The sequence below is a fragment of the Zonotrichia leucophrys genome, chromosome 3 (genome assembly GCF_028769735.1).
Source record: "Zonotrichia leucophrys gambelii isolate GWCS_2022_RI chromosome 3, RI_Zleu_2.0, whole genome shotgun sequence".
NCBI classification, from domain to species: Eukaryota; Metazoa; Chordata; class Aves; order Passeriformes; family Passerellidae; genus Zonotrichia; species Zonotrichia leucophrys.
In genome coordinates this window covers 48,792,273-48,809,701 of record NC_088172.1, presented here as the reverse complement: position 1 = coordinate 48,809,701, position 17,429 = coordinate 48,792,273, and the positions used below count along the sequence as shown (strand labels likewise).

General features: G+C 36.8%; 1 protein-coding gene across 5 annotated transcripts in view; it reads right to left on the bottom strand.

Moving 5' to 3' along the window:
* Positions 1-950: 950 nt before the first annotated feature.
* Positions 951-17,429, bottom strand: part of EYA4 (EYA transcriptional coactivator and phosphatase 4) — a 139,781-nt gene continuing 123,302 nt past the window's right edge. For 3 of the 5 annotated variants that reach the window (XM_064706919.1, XM_064706923.1, XM_064706924.1), the window contains exons 13-19: positions 15,090-15,179; positions 8,952-9,010; positions 8,686-8,846; positions 6,537-6,651; positions 4,656-4,777; positions 3,248-3,348; positions 951-1,607 (exon numbers count right to left, since the gene is read on the bottom strand). In XM_064706919.1, the coding sequence (XP_064562989.1) occupies positions 1,527-1,607; positions 3,248-3,348; positions 4,656-4,777; positions 6,537-6,651; positions 8,686-8,846; positions 8,952-9,010; positions 15,090-15,179 (729 nt within the window). In that variant the 3' untranslated portion in view covers positions 951-1,526. Of the gene's footprint in view, positions 1,608-3,247; positions 3,349-3,387; positions 3,489-4,655; positions 4,778-6,536; positions 6,652-8,685; positions 8,847-8,951; positions 9,011-15,089; positions 15,180-17,429 lie in introns of all 5 variants that reach the window. The other 2 variants (XM_064706920.1, XM_064706921.1) reach the window with 1 other exon arrangement.

The following is a 17,429-nucleotide window of genomic DNA, read 5'->3' as shown; positions in this document are numbered from 1 at the left end:
TTATCCTCTCTTCAGATGCCTGACATGCTATTGAAATTTGTGATACAAAAACATTTAGGGTTGTCCCTGTGTAATTGTGTTGAGCAATCAAAAATGGATGAGAAAAATCATGCTAACTCAAAACAAAATACACAAAAATGTGGAACAGAATGGAAAAGCTACCAAAGTGCTGTTTTCTTTATCAAAGTGGATTATTCTCCTGAAATGGCCAATGCCATCAAGCCAGCAATTTCAGCAGCTTGTGTTGATCCTGAATATGCTACATGTAGCATCATTTCCATATCTGACAAATAAGAGCTTCTTTAGTAATTTTTAATTCCTAATGAACTTGTGTTTTATTCCCCATCTGGGATTAACTCCACATTTTCACCTTCCAATAATGCCACCTGAACATTTTGTCTGCTGGGTGTAAATTTGCTCTGCTATACACAGCAGATGCACTCTCTGTATGGCATTCAGTGGACTTGGTAATTAATAATTATGGCTCTTAGTTCTCTTGCTGGAGAATAAAGAAATGATGCTGAAGGTGTTAAACACTATTTCTCCTTTTACATTTCCAAGTAGCGGTCCCCAGTATCAACCTCCCAATATTTTCTTAAATTTCTCAAAAAATCAGTGGAATTATTCAGAATCCAAATAAAAACACAAACTTTCCTTTATTATTTTTTCTTACTGCAACAAATACTTAAATTCTTTGGTGCAGCCCTGCTCTTTGATTTCTTTGAATTTCAAATTTGGTCATGTCAAAAATTATCACAAAGGTTTTTTGTTTATCTACAGAGTTTTTAACCAAAATTACATTATAACACACAAACACAGTCTTCTCTTTAAGGCACAACACATCATATGCACATTCTGTTTGCCAAACTTATAAAAGAGACAATATTATATAACCCTTTCCCTCCCCTGCCCCCACCCCCCAAAAAAAGAAAGAAAAATTGCATCCACTTCCAAAATCAGCTGCTAATAAAGTCACAGTAAATTATTTTCATCAATAATTTACACAAATTACACGTCTAGACAGGATTGTCATTATACAGTCTGAGTGCATTCCAATTCAGATTTTTTGGGTTAGGTAGGCTAAAGTCTGGTTCAAACCTCAGTGCTGAGAATATATCCCATTTTGAGGAATGTTGTTGAACACCACCTTGTTGGCTGGAAAATGTGTTTTGGTGCTTTGCCAGTTCGAGTCCTTTGTTCACTCCTGTCAGGGCTCACTTGGTGTGTACCAGCAACCTCCACAGTTTCAATTCATTTAAAAACGTTGCATATATAAGACCATAGAGCTTTCTTATGTAGCACTAATGCTTTAACTCCATTCAGCAATCTGAATTCTTCAGTTTGGAATTTTTAATTCCAAATATTTCTTCCCTTCTTAAGACAATTCATATGTGTAAAGCCAGAGGCATTGAATCACACATAAAAATTCAGTGTACTTGAAATATGAATACATATATATATATATATATATGTATGTATATATATATATATGTATATATATAAGGATCACCAGCTTTAGAACACAGTTACAAATACTCTAGTTCCAGTGCTTGATGGAGAGCCAAGAGGTCCGAATGACTGGATATCCTCCAGAAAGGCATGTTGTGCTGTGTTTGTTAGAGGAGGGAAAAGGTCAGGAAAGATGAACACTGTGACACAGGGAGGCACACAAGGATATGACACACAAGGACAGTTAGAGATTATCAGCTCCTATCTGACACCACTGTGTTTCTGGATTGATTTTTGCTGTTCAAGTACTGACAAAAGTCAGACCAAAATAGATTTGAGCTTAGCAGCTCAACTGAAGTTAAAATAATTAGATGATAGCCTTTCTTAATAATTTCTTTGGAAAATGCCTGTTACTCAGTAAGAGCTACTTGCTTGTTGTTAGCACGCAAGCCCGTACAAAGGAGCGTTAACAGGAAATCATTTGATGCTCCACTTATTTGACTGCAAAATACTGAATAATCATTTAAAGGACTATACCACTTCCATGAAAAGATGTTTCTCACTCAACACTTCAAAACAGAGCTGAATTAGATTTTTTTCTCCATCCAGGCAGAAAAAGAAATGTCTTTGGATAAGAAAATAACACATTTCTAGTTTAAGAAAAGATAATTTGTATTGCAGAAAGCATCATTGTCTGTGAGAGATGCAGATATACAATACACAGTATTCTCTTTCAATAGTTATCAAAACAGAAAAAAACCACATACTTCTAAACACATGTTGTGTTTAGATCTATTTGAAATGTGCTATATTCATCCATCTCTCTGAATTCTACATCTATCCATGCAATATAGCCAATGTTAAGGAAAAAGCATGCCCAATCAGAAAGCCCACAATCCAACCACCACTGTTTAGCAAAAATTATAAAGGACCCATCACCAGTACTGTACCTATATTAAGGAACCATTTGGAATGAGCATTTTGGTTATTTCCATTTTGTTTCCACTCCAACTGCAATGCTAAGATAGTGCTTAATTTTGCTACATCTAGCACAACAAGATTTACATAACTGGTCCTGTACAGACATTGTGCGGAAAAAATTCAATTTCTGCACACTTCCATGGGCTATATTGGGAAGCACAGCACAAATCACTAATTTGATGTTTCTGAACATTAAAAGCTTATTTGCTGCAATTAGGCTTGAATCATCATGAGGAAACTAGGAAATAGTTCTTTTTTGGAAACACAGATTTGGTGCACAATCTCTACATTGTGTTCTTTTTCCTTTAGCAGATATGTCTTTCTTGAAGCAAATTATCTTTTTCTCATATTTGCCCCAGTAAACTATGGATCTTTATCTATCTTAGCATAAAAAATTGCACAGTCCTTTAGATATTTTCCACATTCTCTGTAACACTTCTCTTGAAACATTCCCAATTTCAGCATTTTAAGAAAAACACCCCCCAGCCATCATATCATAACTCTTTCTATCTGTTCTGTTTGTCTTTTCATTTGCTTGAAGTTTGTCACACATTTTTTCTGCACTATTTTTCCATATGTTTAAAAAAATTTTTTTTTGTTTTGGTTTGGTTTTTTTTTTCTTTCCAAAGTGAAGCAAAGCAAATGCTAGAATCCAAATGGTTCGTTTTACTCTAAGTGCTGATCTCATCATGCTCTTGTTGGCTTGCATCTCTGGACTGAAATTATTTGTCATTTTGTGCAACACTGACAGAAATGCAAACAGAAAGGCTTGCATTAGTAGCTATGTATCACACCAACATTTCAGAAGACAGGTTACCTTTTTTGCTGCCTGTTCTTCTTCTACACCATCCCCAATTACAACATATACTACTTTTCTGCCAAACCTTTGCATTATTCGTTCAAAGCAACTTTCTTTTCCTGGAAGATAAATGAGATAAGAGTTCAGAGTGAAGTTACCTGATTAGCTGCATGTTCCTCATCTCGGCCATCTCCAATCACAACATAAGTTATGTTAGTGCCAAATCTGGACACTATACGCTCAAAACAGCTCTCTTTGCCTGAAAAACAATGCACTGTTTATTCAAACTATCAAGTGAGTTATGGTGAAGCCTTACAGAGGATTTTTGCAGTGGTAAGACATTGCTACTACTACTTTAACAAAGTTCCCAACCTTGGGATTTAGAGCCTAATCTGGTAAGAAGCAATGGATTCCCTTAATAACACCAAGATGTTTCAGGCAAAACTAGATCACTTAATCATTACAAGAAAGCCACTAAGACAAAGGAATTAGCAGCACTGCAAAAATGAATAGGTTAGCAAATGAATAATTGAATTTAAATATTTCCTTATGATTGTAATAATATTCTTACAAGGAAAGCAGAAATTTTAATTCTAATGTATCTGCAACAATGGGTGATGTAGTAATGAAAAACTTAATTAAATGATGACTGAGGTAATAGTTCTGCCTGACACTGCTAGAATGTGCACTGCTTTTTCCCTAGTGAAAATCATTTATGAAACATATTGCAATGCTTTTGTCAATGAAGTGACACATTCCATGCTATAAAGGTTGTCATGGATATAGATATGAAGCATTCCTGAACTGATGATGGGTAAAATTTGCAAAATTATCAGTCACTGTATGCTGCATCACATTTCACAGGAATGCCTGCTTTTCTTGGTTTACAGTTTTGCATGCAATTTCCAGAAGCCATACATTTCCAAGTCATAATGCACAAAAGGGACACAGCTGTGAACAGAATGGGGTAGAGCCCTTTTGTTATCCAGCAGCACAGGTTCTGTCAGAAACAGCTGCCATTCCCACCACTGACAGACCATGGCTCAGGAAAAGGTTTGTGAAGTTGTGGCCTGGCTTGCATAGAGCTGAAGGTCAGAGCAGGGGCTAATTTAACAGAATTTCTGCCCAGATTTGAATTCACAAAAAACTTATCTTCATTCTTTTCTGCAAGTTGTTTGTTTTCTGGACCATACTGAGGAGCTTCTGAGGCTTTTAATCAGCATCTCTACTCCTTTAGGCATCACTGAAAATAAGGTGAATTTGGAATTCTTTGACATAAACACATCTGAACACATGCAATGCCTAAATCTTATAACTAAAACTGCTAAGTGTCAGTGAAGTGTTTTGGAATACATCCATTACTGGGAAAAAAAAAAAAAAAGGTAATGCATTGTAGTCAGAATGGATGAAAGAATAACTTTCTTACCTATTTTGGTTGCACTGTATATATTTTCAATAGGAAAAGCTCCACCTAAGCTGTATAGTAGAACTTTTGCAAGTGCTGGGATAAGCTGGGTTGTTGTTACCAACACATTTACACAATTACTCCTAAAATGAGAGAAACAGTTTAAGTTTAAATAGTTTTAAAACAGGACCCAAATGTTGATGAGGTGAACCAGCTGTGGAGAGCATATTAAGGATCCCTCAGCATTTACTTCCATTCACACAGTAGAGCAGCTCAGCGCCATCACTTACAGAAAATGTACATAAAACCCCTGGTGAAAGCCTTTAAAAATATGTAGGCGTGATTTGTAGGAAATATTCCATACTGGTTTATAAAAACCAGGTCTTTGAAGACAAGTCTAGTAAAATACAGATATTTAATACAGATAAATATAGATATTTAAGACCATCAACAACCTCCAAAACAAGTTATTTGAATGCTTTGAAAGCATAATTTTCAGGCTGGCAATTAATTGCCAGTTGCCACCAGCAAAATAAAAGAGTTTAGATAATACAGAAACATAATTTTTTACTCTTTTTATCTTTTATCTAGACTTTTTGCCACAATGGCATTGCTTTCTTCAAGTTTCAAGAGTAAGAATAACTCTGAAGAGAGGGAGAGATAAGAATGATCATGTTAATAAGCTAGCACTGAGTGGTGAGGACGAAAACTCGAATGGAGAAGTTGTGCAGGCCAGAGAACTCAGAGCTGAGCTACTTCAGGCACTCACAGGCTGGAACATGAGCCTGACCATGATGTGGACATGGAGCTGAAAGTAAATGCTTGTGAGTTTTGCTCCTGGCATTTCCACAAATTCCAAGCAAGGCCCCAGGCTGTTATTTTCACCTTTATGTATCTCAATTTCCTGTTATAACGTATCAGTAATGTTTAGCTGACTCACAGGTAGCTTCTGAAGGTTTACAGTTGTACAATTACTTGAAGACATGACAAAAGACTATTGTTTAACAATCCTGAGTGAAGGATAACAGTTTTCCAGACTTGTCCACCAATGCTCAACTGCAAAAGTCTCTCTGAAGAGTAACAATTCAGAAAGAAATGCAGAGCTAAACACAACAGCTTACACAAATTTGTTACCTTTTTCCTCCTGAAGTGCTTCACACATTGTTAAATAAACAATTAAGAGATAAGCATACAGTAAAAGTTGTTATGTTGAAATTATTTTTGTGTCTTTCCAAGTTTGTTCTTTCCATTTGACACGGAGTCTTTTTCCAGCCATGATCAGAAAGCAAGATGATTTAATGTTGCTCTTTATTGTGGTTTAAAACTAGTTTTTTTTAGGATTTCTGGTAAGATACATATTGCATGGCTTACTAAGCAGCAGCAAGGTTCACAGTTTTATTGTTCCAGAGGAACAATACGTTAAATGTCTCAATATTGGGAACTCAGACTTTTAGTTAAAAGAGATTTTTGCTCTTGTGAAAACTTAAGATTTATACTAAGATAAACTGGTTTGCTTGGAAGGACAGAAGAAAAATGTCCTTATGTTCTGGTATCTGTACAGTATTTAGGTAGCACTGCAAATAGGCACAAACACTGAAGGACAGAACAGAGAGCTGTGGAGTTCAGAGAATGCTGTCCACAAGGTAATAAATTAAAAGCTGCCTCAGAATTCTACAATACACTTTAAATGTACACACATTTGAGAAGACATTTCATCCTATCTTTAGTAAATGCTGGAATCACGATAAATTAAACTACTTTCCACTTTTCCTGTGTCCTACTCAAAGTCATAGTAGACCTGTTCTGTTCTTTAAAGGCACTAATTTATTGTCATCTAAAATGGAAAAAAAATATCCATTACATGTATAGAAACTTTATTTTACAGCAGAATCAGATACATACCTTGTGCTGATAATTGATAATGATTTAAGTGCATTTGTAAGCCAGGAGTCTGTCAGAGCTTCAATCTCTGCTCTTAATTGCAACCATGCATCTCTTTTAGCGGGACCCAGGAGTCCTTTAATGTAAGAGAAGTGAGAAAAATAGAATTAAATTCTGTATCAGATAGGGTTTATGGTCATTGTTTCTATTTTAAATTCCACTATGACTTGAAAAAAATATCACAGAGAAAATCTATTGTCTTCAATGATCAGGAAATAATAGATTTTATTTGTACTTCACTATATCAAGGAATATCAAATAGTATTTCAGATAATAATAAAGATTAGTTGCATTTCTTTATCTATCAGGCTGCATTTCAAAGTATTCCTTTCAGAAACATATTTTTAAACTAGCTCCTTCCACATACCTTATTCTGAAATTATCAGAGGCAGTGGCAAGGAGATCCATGTCATTGGGATCATAGGTGAAGATGGTCACAAAAGAAGATACTTTAGAATAAACTGTTTAAAACTGCCCTACTTATGACTCTGCAGATAGTACACATACAAAAATACATATGTTTGCTGATGGCATGCTCTTTCTGTCCTGTTGTAATTGGTTCCTTTTACAGCATTTAGAGTCTGAAATGGCTGCACATCTTATGTTCTCATATCTCAGTGGGTCCTTAAAAGATAGTCCTCAAAAATCTCTTTTTGGGTATAAATTGTCACACATTGAAAAATACCCAGCCTATTGAATGTTGAGACATGAATTTGCTGGAACCAACGTATTTTAAAGGTAGATTTGGAAGAGCAGGGAAATAGGCTTCCTGACCTTTAGTATCCCTCTTCTCTTTCACACCCTGCAAGTGATGATGACTGGCTTCAAAAATCAGAAGTGAAATAATCTAAAAATATATGGATTGATCTTGCCTTCTGATAATTTCTAGCAGCTCTTTTGAAATAAACAAGTACAGATAGGCTAAGAAAATCATTAAAAAGGCTAAGATGTGGAGGACGACTGAAGAAACCTGCCCATTAAGGATGGCTTGTATTTCAGATGCAGGATATGTGGGAGACAATAAAAACCTTAATCCAGTGCACCACATTTCTGCACTCTATTTGCAGTGTTTTGTTCCTCTCAGCGTGTTTCCCTGTGCTATGCTCTTGGACTTGTTCTCTAATCACTGTTAAAGGTTTTATGAAATGCAGCAGCTTCAGAATCTTAGATGCATCAGGAGATACAAGAAAACCCAGTAAACTTGTGGCTAACACTGTTTCAAGAATTATTAATATATAACAACACTATTCACAACCCCAGTGAAAGGCAAAGTAGGGCAAGTGAAAGTCAGCCCTCTACTACCACACTTTGGTCCTATTGCTTCACCCTGTGGTGAGGAAAGACTGAACTTCTGAGAGTGAAAATATGTGACTGTAGCAATTATTGAAGACTTTTAAGTATTCTCTGTTCCCACAGTCTATTGTTGAAGGGGTCAGTTGGCACATTTCCCTCCTCAGAAGAAGGCTGGCTGTCTCTGCAAGGCACACAGGACTATCCAGGACAGATTCTTTTGGGTCTGCTGCCTGATTGCCTACAATTTACTGGTGCAGACATATGTGAATCCATGAATTAAAACAGTAACAGCAAAGTTCTTGTCCCAAATGAGATTTGGACTTACTGGAGACAAAACTGTGTAAGCTCAGTCAACAAAAGGGGCTATTGGCATGGTAGTGATATAATTTTCTTGCATCCACTGGTGAAAACAGACTAGCAGGTACCCAGCAGAAAGTTTAGGTTACAGTGTTGTTACCAACCAGATCATGAAGATGTAGGATGGAAATGGCCATCCACAACCAATTCGTGCTGTGAAACTATACAATATCTTAGAACAACAGCAAATATGAGGGAGTGTAAGTGGTTCAACAAATCAGCTGGCTCTGAGGGAGGAAAATGGGCTCTGTGGAAGCTAATTAGGAGCTTGCTTTGCATTTGCCCTGCAGAACAGCATGCGGCTTTGCCTTTACAGGCAGTAGCTTTCAACAGCCATTGGTTCAGTCATATCACTCTCCATTCCCTCTGTGGCTTCCCAGGCTCCTTCCCTGGGTGCAGCTCATCACCATTCAGCTTAGACTGATCAGCATTTAAAGCTGGTTTTGCTAATTGAACTCACCTCCTATGTTGTTCTTGTAAGTATTATACAACTCTTTTACTCTTCTGTAACGGAAAGCCAGCTTCCTCATCCAGTCAACCCCTCCTCTTACACCTGTTGGCAGACAAAGGTTTGCACTACTTGCAGCTGCATGGAAGCCATCAGTTGCAAAACTGTAGGTACTGCAAACACCCAAAATACAGTAAAAATAAATACAATGTATTCCTGGAAATGCTCAAATTATTTCATCTTTAAAAAAAAATTTAAAAAATATTTCTGTATCTTACCTTAGGTCTTGTCCATTATCATCTGAAGAAACATCATCTATATGAACTTGATCGCATTCCTGTTAGAAAGAAAGCAAACCCAAATGACAAATTCATCTTATGAAAGAGTGCAATCACCCTTCCTGGAAGTGTCTAAAGGTTGTGTGGATGTGGCACTTGGGGACACGGTTTAGTGGCGAGCACGGTGGGCTGGGCTAATGGTTGGACGAGGGGATATTAGAGGTATTTTCCAGCCCGAACCACTCTGTGCTCACCGCAGGCTTAGTACAGAAGAAACGAGCAGTGCAGGCCACTGGCTGCACCAGGAGGTGGCAGCCTGTGCACACCCACAGTTTCCTACTGCCATTACATCTTTAAAAGAGTAAACTTCTTCAACTTCTACACAGTGTGAATCACTAAACCGACCATTTAAAAAAAACAATATGCAATTTTGGGGTGATTTTTAGGAGAAAAATTTTCTGAATTGTAAAGCCACCAAAATTGTAAGTCTCATTTACAGCCTTCCTAGTATACCAGTACTTGAAAATCACATAAACTTTATTTTCCCACTCCCTCAAAGCAATTGATGGTGAACCTCAACAGGAGTAAAACTTATGTTAAGTAGTTTGGACACTTATCAGGTTCTTATTTTAATTTATGTGAGTGCCTTTGGCTGGAAAATCACATATAATCAGCAATCCTACAGAACTTGATTATTTCCTGGCATTGGAAGGGATGGAAAGAATTTGAGGGAACTGAGGGACATTGGAAATATGAATTCCCCTCCAAGACAGTTTCACAATTGGACAGCTATCAAATATCCTTATCTGCACAGTGGTTAGAGCACAGATAAGAAATTGTGGTGATAAAAATAGTACATATATAAGCTAAGCTATCATGTATTATATAATTGCTTTCAATAGTTCCTGGAACTAACATCTTAACCCAAAGACACACCTGAAATTCAGTGTCCATTTAAGTCAGCCCTTAATTCAGGCTCTCTGTGACATGCATGGGTATGTCTTTCTAGGTTTCCAGTCTTTGCCTCGTTACAGTGGTAAATTGTACAGATAAAGGATAAATCTGAACAGAGGAATGATTTCCAAATGTGTAAGACACAAGTTCCTAGAGTGTGAATTTAGGGAATTATCATTTCATCTTTCTACTTTCTTTGCTTTGCAATGAGCAAAAGCTTAAGAGACTTCTACTTGCATGAACTAGGCTGTTTCAAGAGGCAATTATGTATAAAATCAATACTTATAATTTAATTTTCAAATACATAATTTCATTGCATCATACAAGCAATCATAATCTAAAATATTGGGCTAAAGCTAAAAGAAAGAGTTACCAAGCTCTCCTTATGTGGCTTATTCCATTAAGATAGGATAATAGAGCTGTGTTCAAGGAACAGGAATGAAGCATTCTTTCCCTCACTGGAGAAATAAATTGTTTTAGGTCAGTGTGGGGAGATTATCTTGAGCTGTAGAATATTTTTAAGAAGCTATTTTTGCATGTAAATAGCAGATGAAGAGAGAAAGTAAAGGGAATGTGGCAGCTGAAATAAAAGATTAATTTCTTTATCTTTATTCATCATTTACACTCCAGAAAAAAAATGGAACTACGCTTCACCCAGTGTAGGATAGGAACTCAAAAATCAGAAAAAAAGCTTGCTGGGAAAAATTCTGACTCTGTATTTTGCAACATCAGGGCAATATCTGGCTTCCTAATCACATTCACAGATTTCCCTGGAACTTGTAAAAGTATTAAGTTTAAAAGTTTAAAATCTTGTGGATATGAAGGTATACTAATTAAATGGAAGGGACACAAAAGCCTTGATGGATAAGGAGTATCTGCTGATGTTTGGGTTTTGTTAAGCCTTTCAGCTACATTGTTCCAGTCTTGAAAATTCTAGGTAAATGTTCTGCTGATAATTTCATTACTAAGTTAAATATGAGTGGGTGGCAAAGGCTCAGCTGTTTAATTTCTTTTTTATCTCACAGTTGGTTCATTGTGGTTCTGTGACTGACTCCAGAAACAGGATGAGGGGACCATGCAGTTTTCTGATTACTCATCCCCTTGTCTCTGCAAGAAGGTTGTTAATATAGGAGTTAACATAAAAGTTATATAGGAAATCAAACCCAACAGCATTCTCCAACTTCCTCTTTATCCTTCTTCCTTTTCTCCTCTGGATCTATGGGTCATCTCCTCTGTACACACTGGCAATACACATTTTCTGACCATCAAACAAGCTCATGTGCCCATCACTCTTTTTTTTTTTTTTTTACTTTGTTTTCTTATTTACTTATCTACTTCAACTAAAATGTTTACCTTTTACAAATTCACTTATATTGTGTGGAAAAATCTTGCTATTAAAAAAAAAAAAAGCAGATCGTTTGAGCAGATTTGAGATAGTTCTCTACTTTTCTCAAAAGAAACAGGAAACTGGTGGCACAAAACTACATTTGAGTTTGCCTTTAAATGACACCAAAGAGTTATGGGGAAAAAAACAAGCTCTTGGTCAACTTAAATATTAAGGTAAATACTTTTCACATCAGCTACAGCACTGGTTAAGTTCAAGTCACAGTGGCTATCAGGGCAATGTCAAAACTAAGAAACAGAAAAACACATTTCCTATTCGAGCAATCCAGGAAAGAAATCTAAGTATAATATCTAGCTTTTGTTTGAAGCAATACTAATTAAAATTATATCTGAATGCAGTCAATTCTTTGCAGCAATTTTTAGAGCCTGAAAATCTGAGAGAAAAGAATCAATACATCATCCATAAAACTTATCATCCTGGACCAGACTGTAATTTCATTATCCAGTAAAAACACTGATTTACCACACTGAACACAAAACTGCACTATGCTTTCTTAGGCTATACCAAAAAGCCCTTTTAATATATATGCTTCAGTCTCTCTTAAAACTAGTCTTACCCGCCTCCCAAATTCTGAGATTTACCTAAATCTTAATTTCTAATTTCTATTTCTAGTGAGAAAAAAAGGACAAAATCTCCTTTAAAATATGATAGGATAATGATAAAAATTGAAATATAATTCAGTTTGTTTGAAATGAATACTCTTTCTAATCATTGACTTGAGAGTGGAGAGAAATAATTGGAAGATTCATGTCTGAATTACTACTTGCAATTTGGAGAAATTTGGGCTTTTTGGTGTGCATAATAGGCCTTACCTATTATATATTTACCTATTATACATTTCTAAATGCTGTCTTAGAATTAATACTGAGATATGAAGAAAACCTCAATTTTATTCCTGGCTGAAAAGAGAATGCCTTGGTTTGGCCATTATTATAAATCTGAGTCCCATCCCCAAGCGCTGTTTAGGCACATGAACTTTCTGGAACACCAGACTCCTATTTTCATGGCAAAACACCAACTGCCCTCCCGAGTGAAACTTCTCAAGCTAACTAAAATTTATACCCTGAGAATGCAGTGGCTGGAGAACAGCCTAGCCTGAAATAAAAGCGCAGCTTGGCTGATTAGAACATGGGTTACTGGGTCAGCAGGGAGTGTCTCAGCAGATCGGAATTCCTGCATCAGCAGTCGCTGCAGCGACACGGATTTGCATAGAGGAAGGAAAACTTTCTTTTTGTATGTGACAACTTCAATAACTTGGTTATTATTCCTAGAACCTGCTATGCAGTGTTTGTAAGCAAGAAAGACAGGAAAAAAAGAAAGTTTGGAGATGTAGGGACTGGAGTAAATATTACAGGTACACAGGTTCAGTAGTACTTCAGTTGTCACATCCAGAGCCACGAGGTTAACTGTGGGCTGAAGATGAAAGCAAGACAGAAGGCGTGGGACCTGAGGGCTCACCACTGAAAAAGTGACAAGGTGAACAGATAAGCAATCTGTCTGCCTAGGAAATAAAGGCCTGTCTCATTTCCTCCAGTGACAACTGAAGGTCTCGTGTCTTGATGGCCATGATCATCAGCAGATCAGCACTCACTTCTGCTCCCTTGGGGGAGGACAGAGAGAGGAAGACAGAGAAAGAGAGATGGGGAGAGGAGGGGAGATGAGGGACAGAACCAAGTCAGACTCTGGGAATCCTTAGAATTCATTACACATTCATCATGCAGATGCACTTAAATATTCAATAATGGCCATGTGCTCTGCAAACAGATTTAAACAGACAGGTTTATCCATCAGCATAATAAACGCTGCCTCTACATGCTTGGGCACTTTATCCTTTTTGCTAAGAAGATACAAAATTCCTGGTCTTCACACACACAGAGAAATGTATGCATACAACTCATTTCAGCATTTGAACTTTGGAATTTTGGTAATTTTGTAAGAGAGTTGGTTTTGAGGCCAAGATGAATTCTGGGCCATAAAGTACAAAATTTCTTGTAGAAATTGTGATTATTAAATATATGTATATAAATTGCTTTTAATCAAATCAAACTGATTGATTTACGAGACTATCTGAGACAGTTCCCAAGTACTATTTTTTTATTTATCTATAGCTGGGAATTGTTCAAGCTCTGGAATGAGCTGGCATATGAGTTTTTGGACAGGGGTATTAAAACCATCCTATGAAGATTAGCCAAAATGTAATGATCTGCCTATGACAGCTGAACTTATGAATCTACAGACAAAATAAATAATGAGAGAAAGAAATGAAGTTTCAGTGGCCATAAGCAAGAATAAAGAAGTATGGAAGGAGGGCAAAGCTCCATTTTGCTGAACTCTTCCACTTGAACTCGGCACAACATTGAAGAACAGATTCTACAGAATGGTTTAAATTTCATTCATGCCACATAAACTCTGAACATGCAGGGGCAAAGATCTACTAAAAAGAAATTTAAGAAATGCTTTGAAAATTTTATTTGGAATCTCTCCCTGGTATAGGGCACCAGAAGGAGACATTCACTGAATGTACTTGCATTGTCAAGAGGTGCCTCTCTAGAACTGCAATAAAGCACACACTGAGAAATGCATGTCCAGGGCTTTACTTGCTTTGGTTTTTGCTGCTGCAAGGAGGAAGTGCAGTTCAGGTGTGGAATGAAGTAGATTCCAGTTTCTTGACTTAAAAAGAGCTAAGAATAAATGAGATCTGCAGGGGATGATGAAGACAACCACAAACTGGCACCTTCTGGTTATCTTACCACCTACTTGATGAAGGGACAAAAGACAAAATCAACATCCCAATGGATGGAAAAATTTCACTTCTCTTTATTTTGTCTATTTATTCACCAGAGACCTTTCTCTAGGACTCAAAATAAAACCTTGAAGTCTTCCAGCTCCCATTCATGGCAAGTATCTGTCCATGGAAGGAAGTCTGGGATCTACTCTCAGTAAGAAAACAACCATTTTAGACCAGCAGAAGGTCTGAAAAACCCCTGGGTTAATTTGAAAACTGTTTTTCACCCTCTGTCTTGACACACATGGTTGTAGGCTGTCACTGTCTATGTTAATAGATCTGGGCTCTTAAGAGTGAAATAAGAAGCCTGTGAAGCTCAGCTACAGGCCTGCTCCCAGACCATTGTCCCTGTGAGAGTCCATCCGTGTCCTTTGACAGGTGAGCTGCCCACCTGTCAGAAGGCACTTCCTAGGAAGAGGTCTCTCCTTCTGACCAAGTGCCAAATTATATTCCCTGTGTATATTGTGACAATACATTGATTGCCTGGTTACCTTGGGAAGAGAAATCACTGATCAGAGCATCTATCACAGTCCCAGCTCTCTGATGCTGCTTTCTTTGAGGTAAATGAAGAATATTCTACATTTCAACAAGTAACACAGGCCTGTAGCCAAAAGGCTGCCCAACAGAAGAACATCTCATCTCTTCTGGTCAGATGAGGGCACCCATTGAAAGCAAATGAATATGGAGAACTTCAAGAGAAGAACGTGAGACATACATGTTGCCATCCTGGAGATGACAGCAGACAGCTTTACACACATGGAAACCAAAAAAGATGGACAAAGAAAGGAATGGGTAGTTTGCAGATTCTCTCTCACTGAGTTTCACAGAAGGACTCTGGTGGCACCAGAAGTCAGTGCCACTGGATAACCTCTCTCTGAGTAGAGTATGACAAACCAAAAACTACACAGGCAGAAATGTCACACACAATAAACACTAATGCACAACAAAGCCACTAAATCAGGAATACTGGTGCTAGCATTCCTTTGATTCTTACCTCTAAATCATTAAAAAATAAATGTGTGTCAGCAAGATTAAAAATCATTTCTTCCATTCGTAGTCCAAGGGTCACTGCCATGGGTGGATCCTTAAAAAATAAAAAACAAGATTAGCTATTACATACCTCTAAATTATATAAGAATTACTTTAAAAAATTATGTATATAAAGTGTTTTGAAAAATTAACACTGTTAGAAATTTCCCTGAAATCCTTTCAGTAATAAGCTATTTTAATATAATGCTGGAATAAGACACTGCTGAACCTCTGTTTGTGAGAAAATTCAGAGAGCTGTGGATATTGAAAAATCAAATTTTTTAAAGTTGAGCAATTTGCAAACTGGCTGAACTGACAGGAAAACATCTGGTGGCCGTAAATGTACACATAAATATAAACATAAACAAGTATAAAGAAGACTGGAAATAGGGATGGCACTTTTCATAAAAGATGTATGCAGGAACATATTTTTCTGGGAAAAGCATATATAAGTTTGTTGTTTGCTACAGATCCCTTCATTGCTGGTGAAACACAGGAATACTGTCCCTGGATAAGATTAATTAGAATGTTGCATTTGTTTGTAGGTCGTCTTTCACACTCTCAAATTGCTCTGCCTCAGCAAGACACCACAAATCTCCTGACCTGCAATAACAGTGTCTGAGAGCATTAAGCATACAGCTAAGGCAAGGTAATGAATTCAGATTTTCTGGGTTTGCTAGGAGAGAGGTAAAGCAGATTTGTGTTACCTTAGAGCTGGTTTAGAGCAACAGTCCCTGGTGCTTTGCTGACACCTAGTAATTAGTTTGATTGTTGCCCTAATCATCTGCCTGAGCTTGTGGGGTGCCGTTAACTTTTTTATGCTTAACACAACTGCAGTGGACTTTTAAAACACATGCGGTCCTCTTCTCATCAAAATATGAAAAAAATATTTCATAATTTAATCTCTGACTGACATAAGCAAATTTTCAGAATCCCTTCTTAAATACTTTGAGATTTAAAGTCTAAATATTTATCAGCATGTAGCAACAAAATCTCACAAAACCTCAAATTATAATTTGTTAGCATTAGGATGAAAGACTTCCCAACCAGGATCAGACACTCACTACTCCAGGGCTTTGCAATGACGGAATAAAAGATGGATTCTGCATTCAAGCACTTAATAACTAATGGTAAAATCTGAAACACTGACATACTTTGACTCTTGCTCATGGAAAAGGCATACTTGAAAGAGAGAATAGTGTTCAAGAAGTTGTAATGATCCAAAGTTATACCCAATTCTCTGGCAGTGAAAGGAAATATTTTTATGTAGACCCTTGAACGGATCTAGAGTACCTTTCAGAAGCCAAAAACAAATGCAGGAACAGAATTTTATCCATTCTGTCTTCTGTAGTAATGATAAATGGATTTGAAAGTCACATGGCTGAAGGCAGCACCAAGTGCAAAGGTCAGATTTCCAAGAGGATGATTAAGGAACACCATTAACAGATTAGCAAAACTCATGTTAGGCAGTGACAACACAAATCACTAAAATACCCAGGACTCATGAGATTCCTCATCAAGCCATAATGCTTTTATCAAAATGTCATCACATATAAACACGTGTTTGTCTCTTTCATTTGCATTTTCTGCGCATTGTAAATATAAATCTTTTCTCTCTAGATACAACATAGCAGAGAGTATTTGCAATACACTTTTTTACTTCAATCCCACGAACACTAAAGTATGTGCAGAGTTTTATGCACAGGTGGAAACTCATTATTATTTATATAAGTTATTCACTGGAGTGCTTCCAAAGCTGGAATCTCAGACATTTAATTCTCAGCCTCTTTTTTACCCCTTCCTGGGCAGAAGCAGACTTGAATGCAGAAATTTCCTATAACGTTTTCAGTTATAATTCAATTTGTTTTTACAGAAACTACCAACTATGTACGACAATTTCCTGCCTTGCCTGGTATAGTTGAAAAATGTAAATGTGACAAAGCTGTTATGATTTTCTTATTAATAGTACTTTTGTAACCAGTTATGCCTGACTATTACTATTAAAATTATGTTTCCTACATTCCTGTTTTGACAAAGGCATGAAAAGGCTATTGCTAGGTATGGTATGTAAAATAAAATAAAGCAAAGCAAAGGGAATTCATTTCAGCTTAGCATAAAATCAGTCTGGGATCTTCCTGTACAACTACTGCTAGGGAGAATTGCTGGAATTGAATTCTCAAGATATGAACAATTCTTCCCTTAATAAATTGCCCAAAATTTTGCACTGCAACTGTTTAACAAGAATTAAAAATTATGTTCCATCCAGCTCTTGCCAGGTTAAGTTCTTTCCTTCACATAAAAAAGC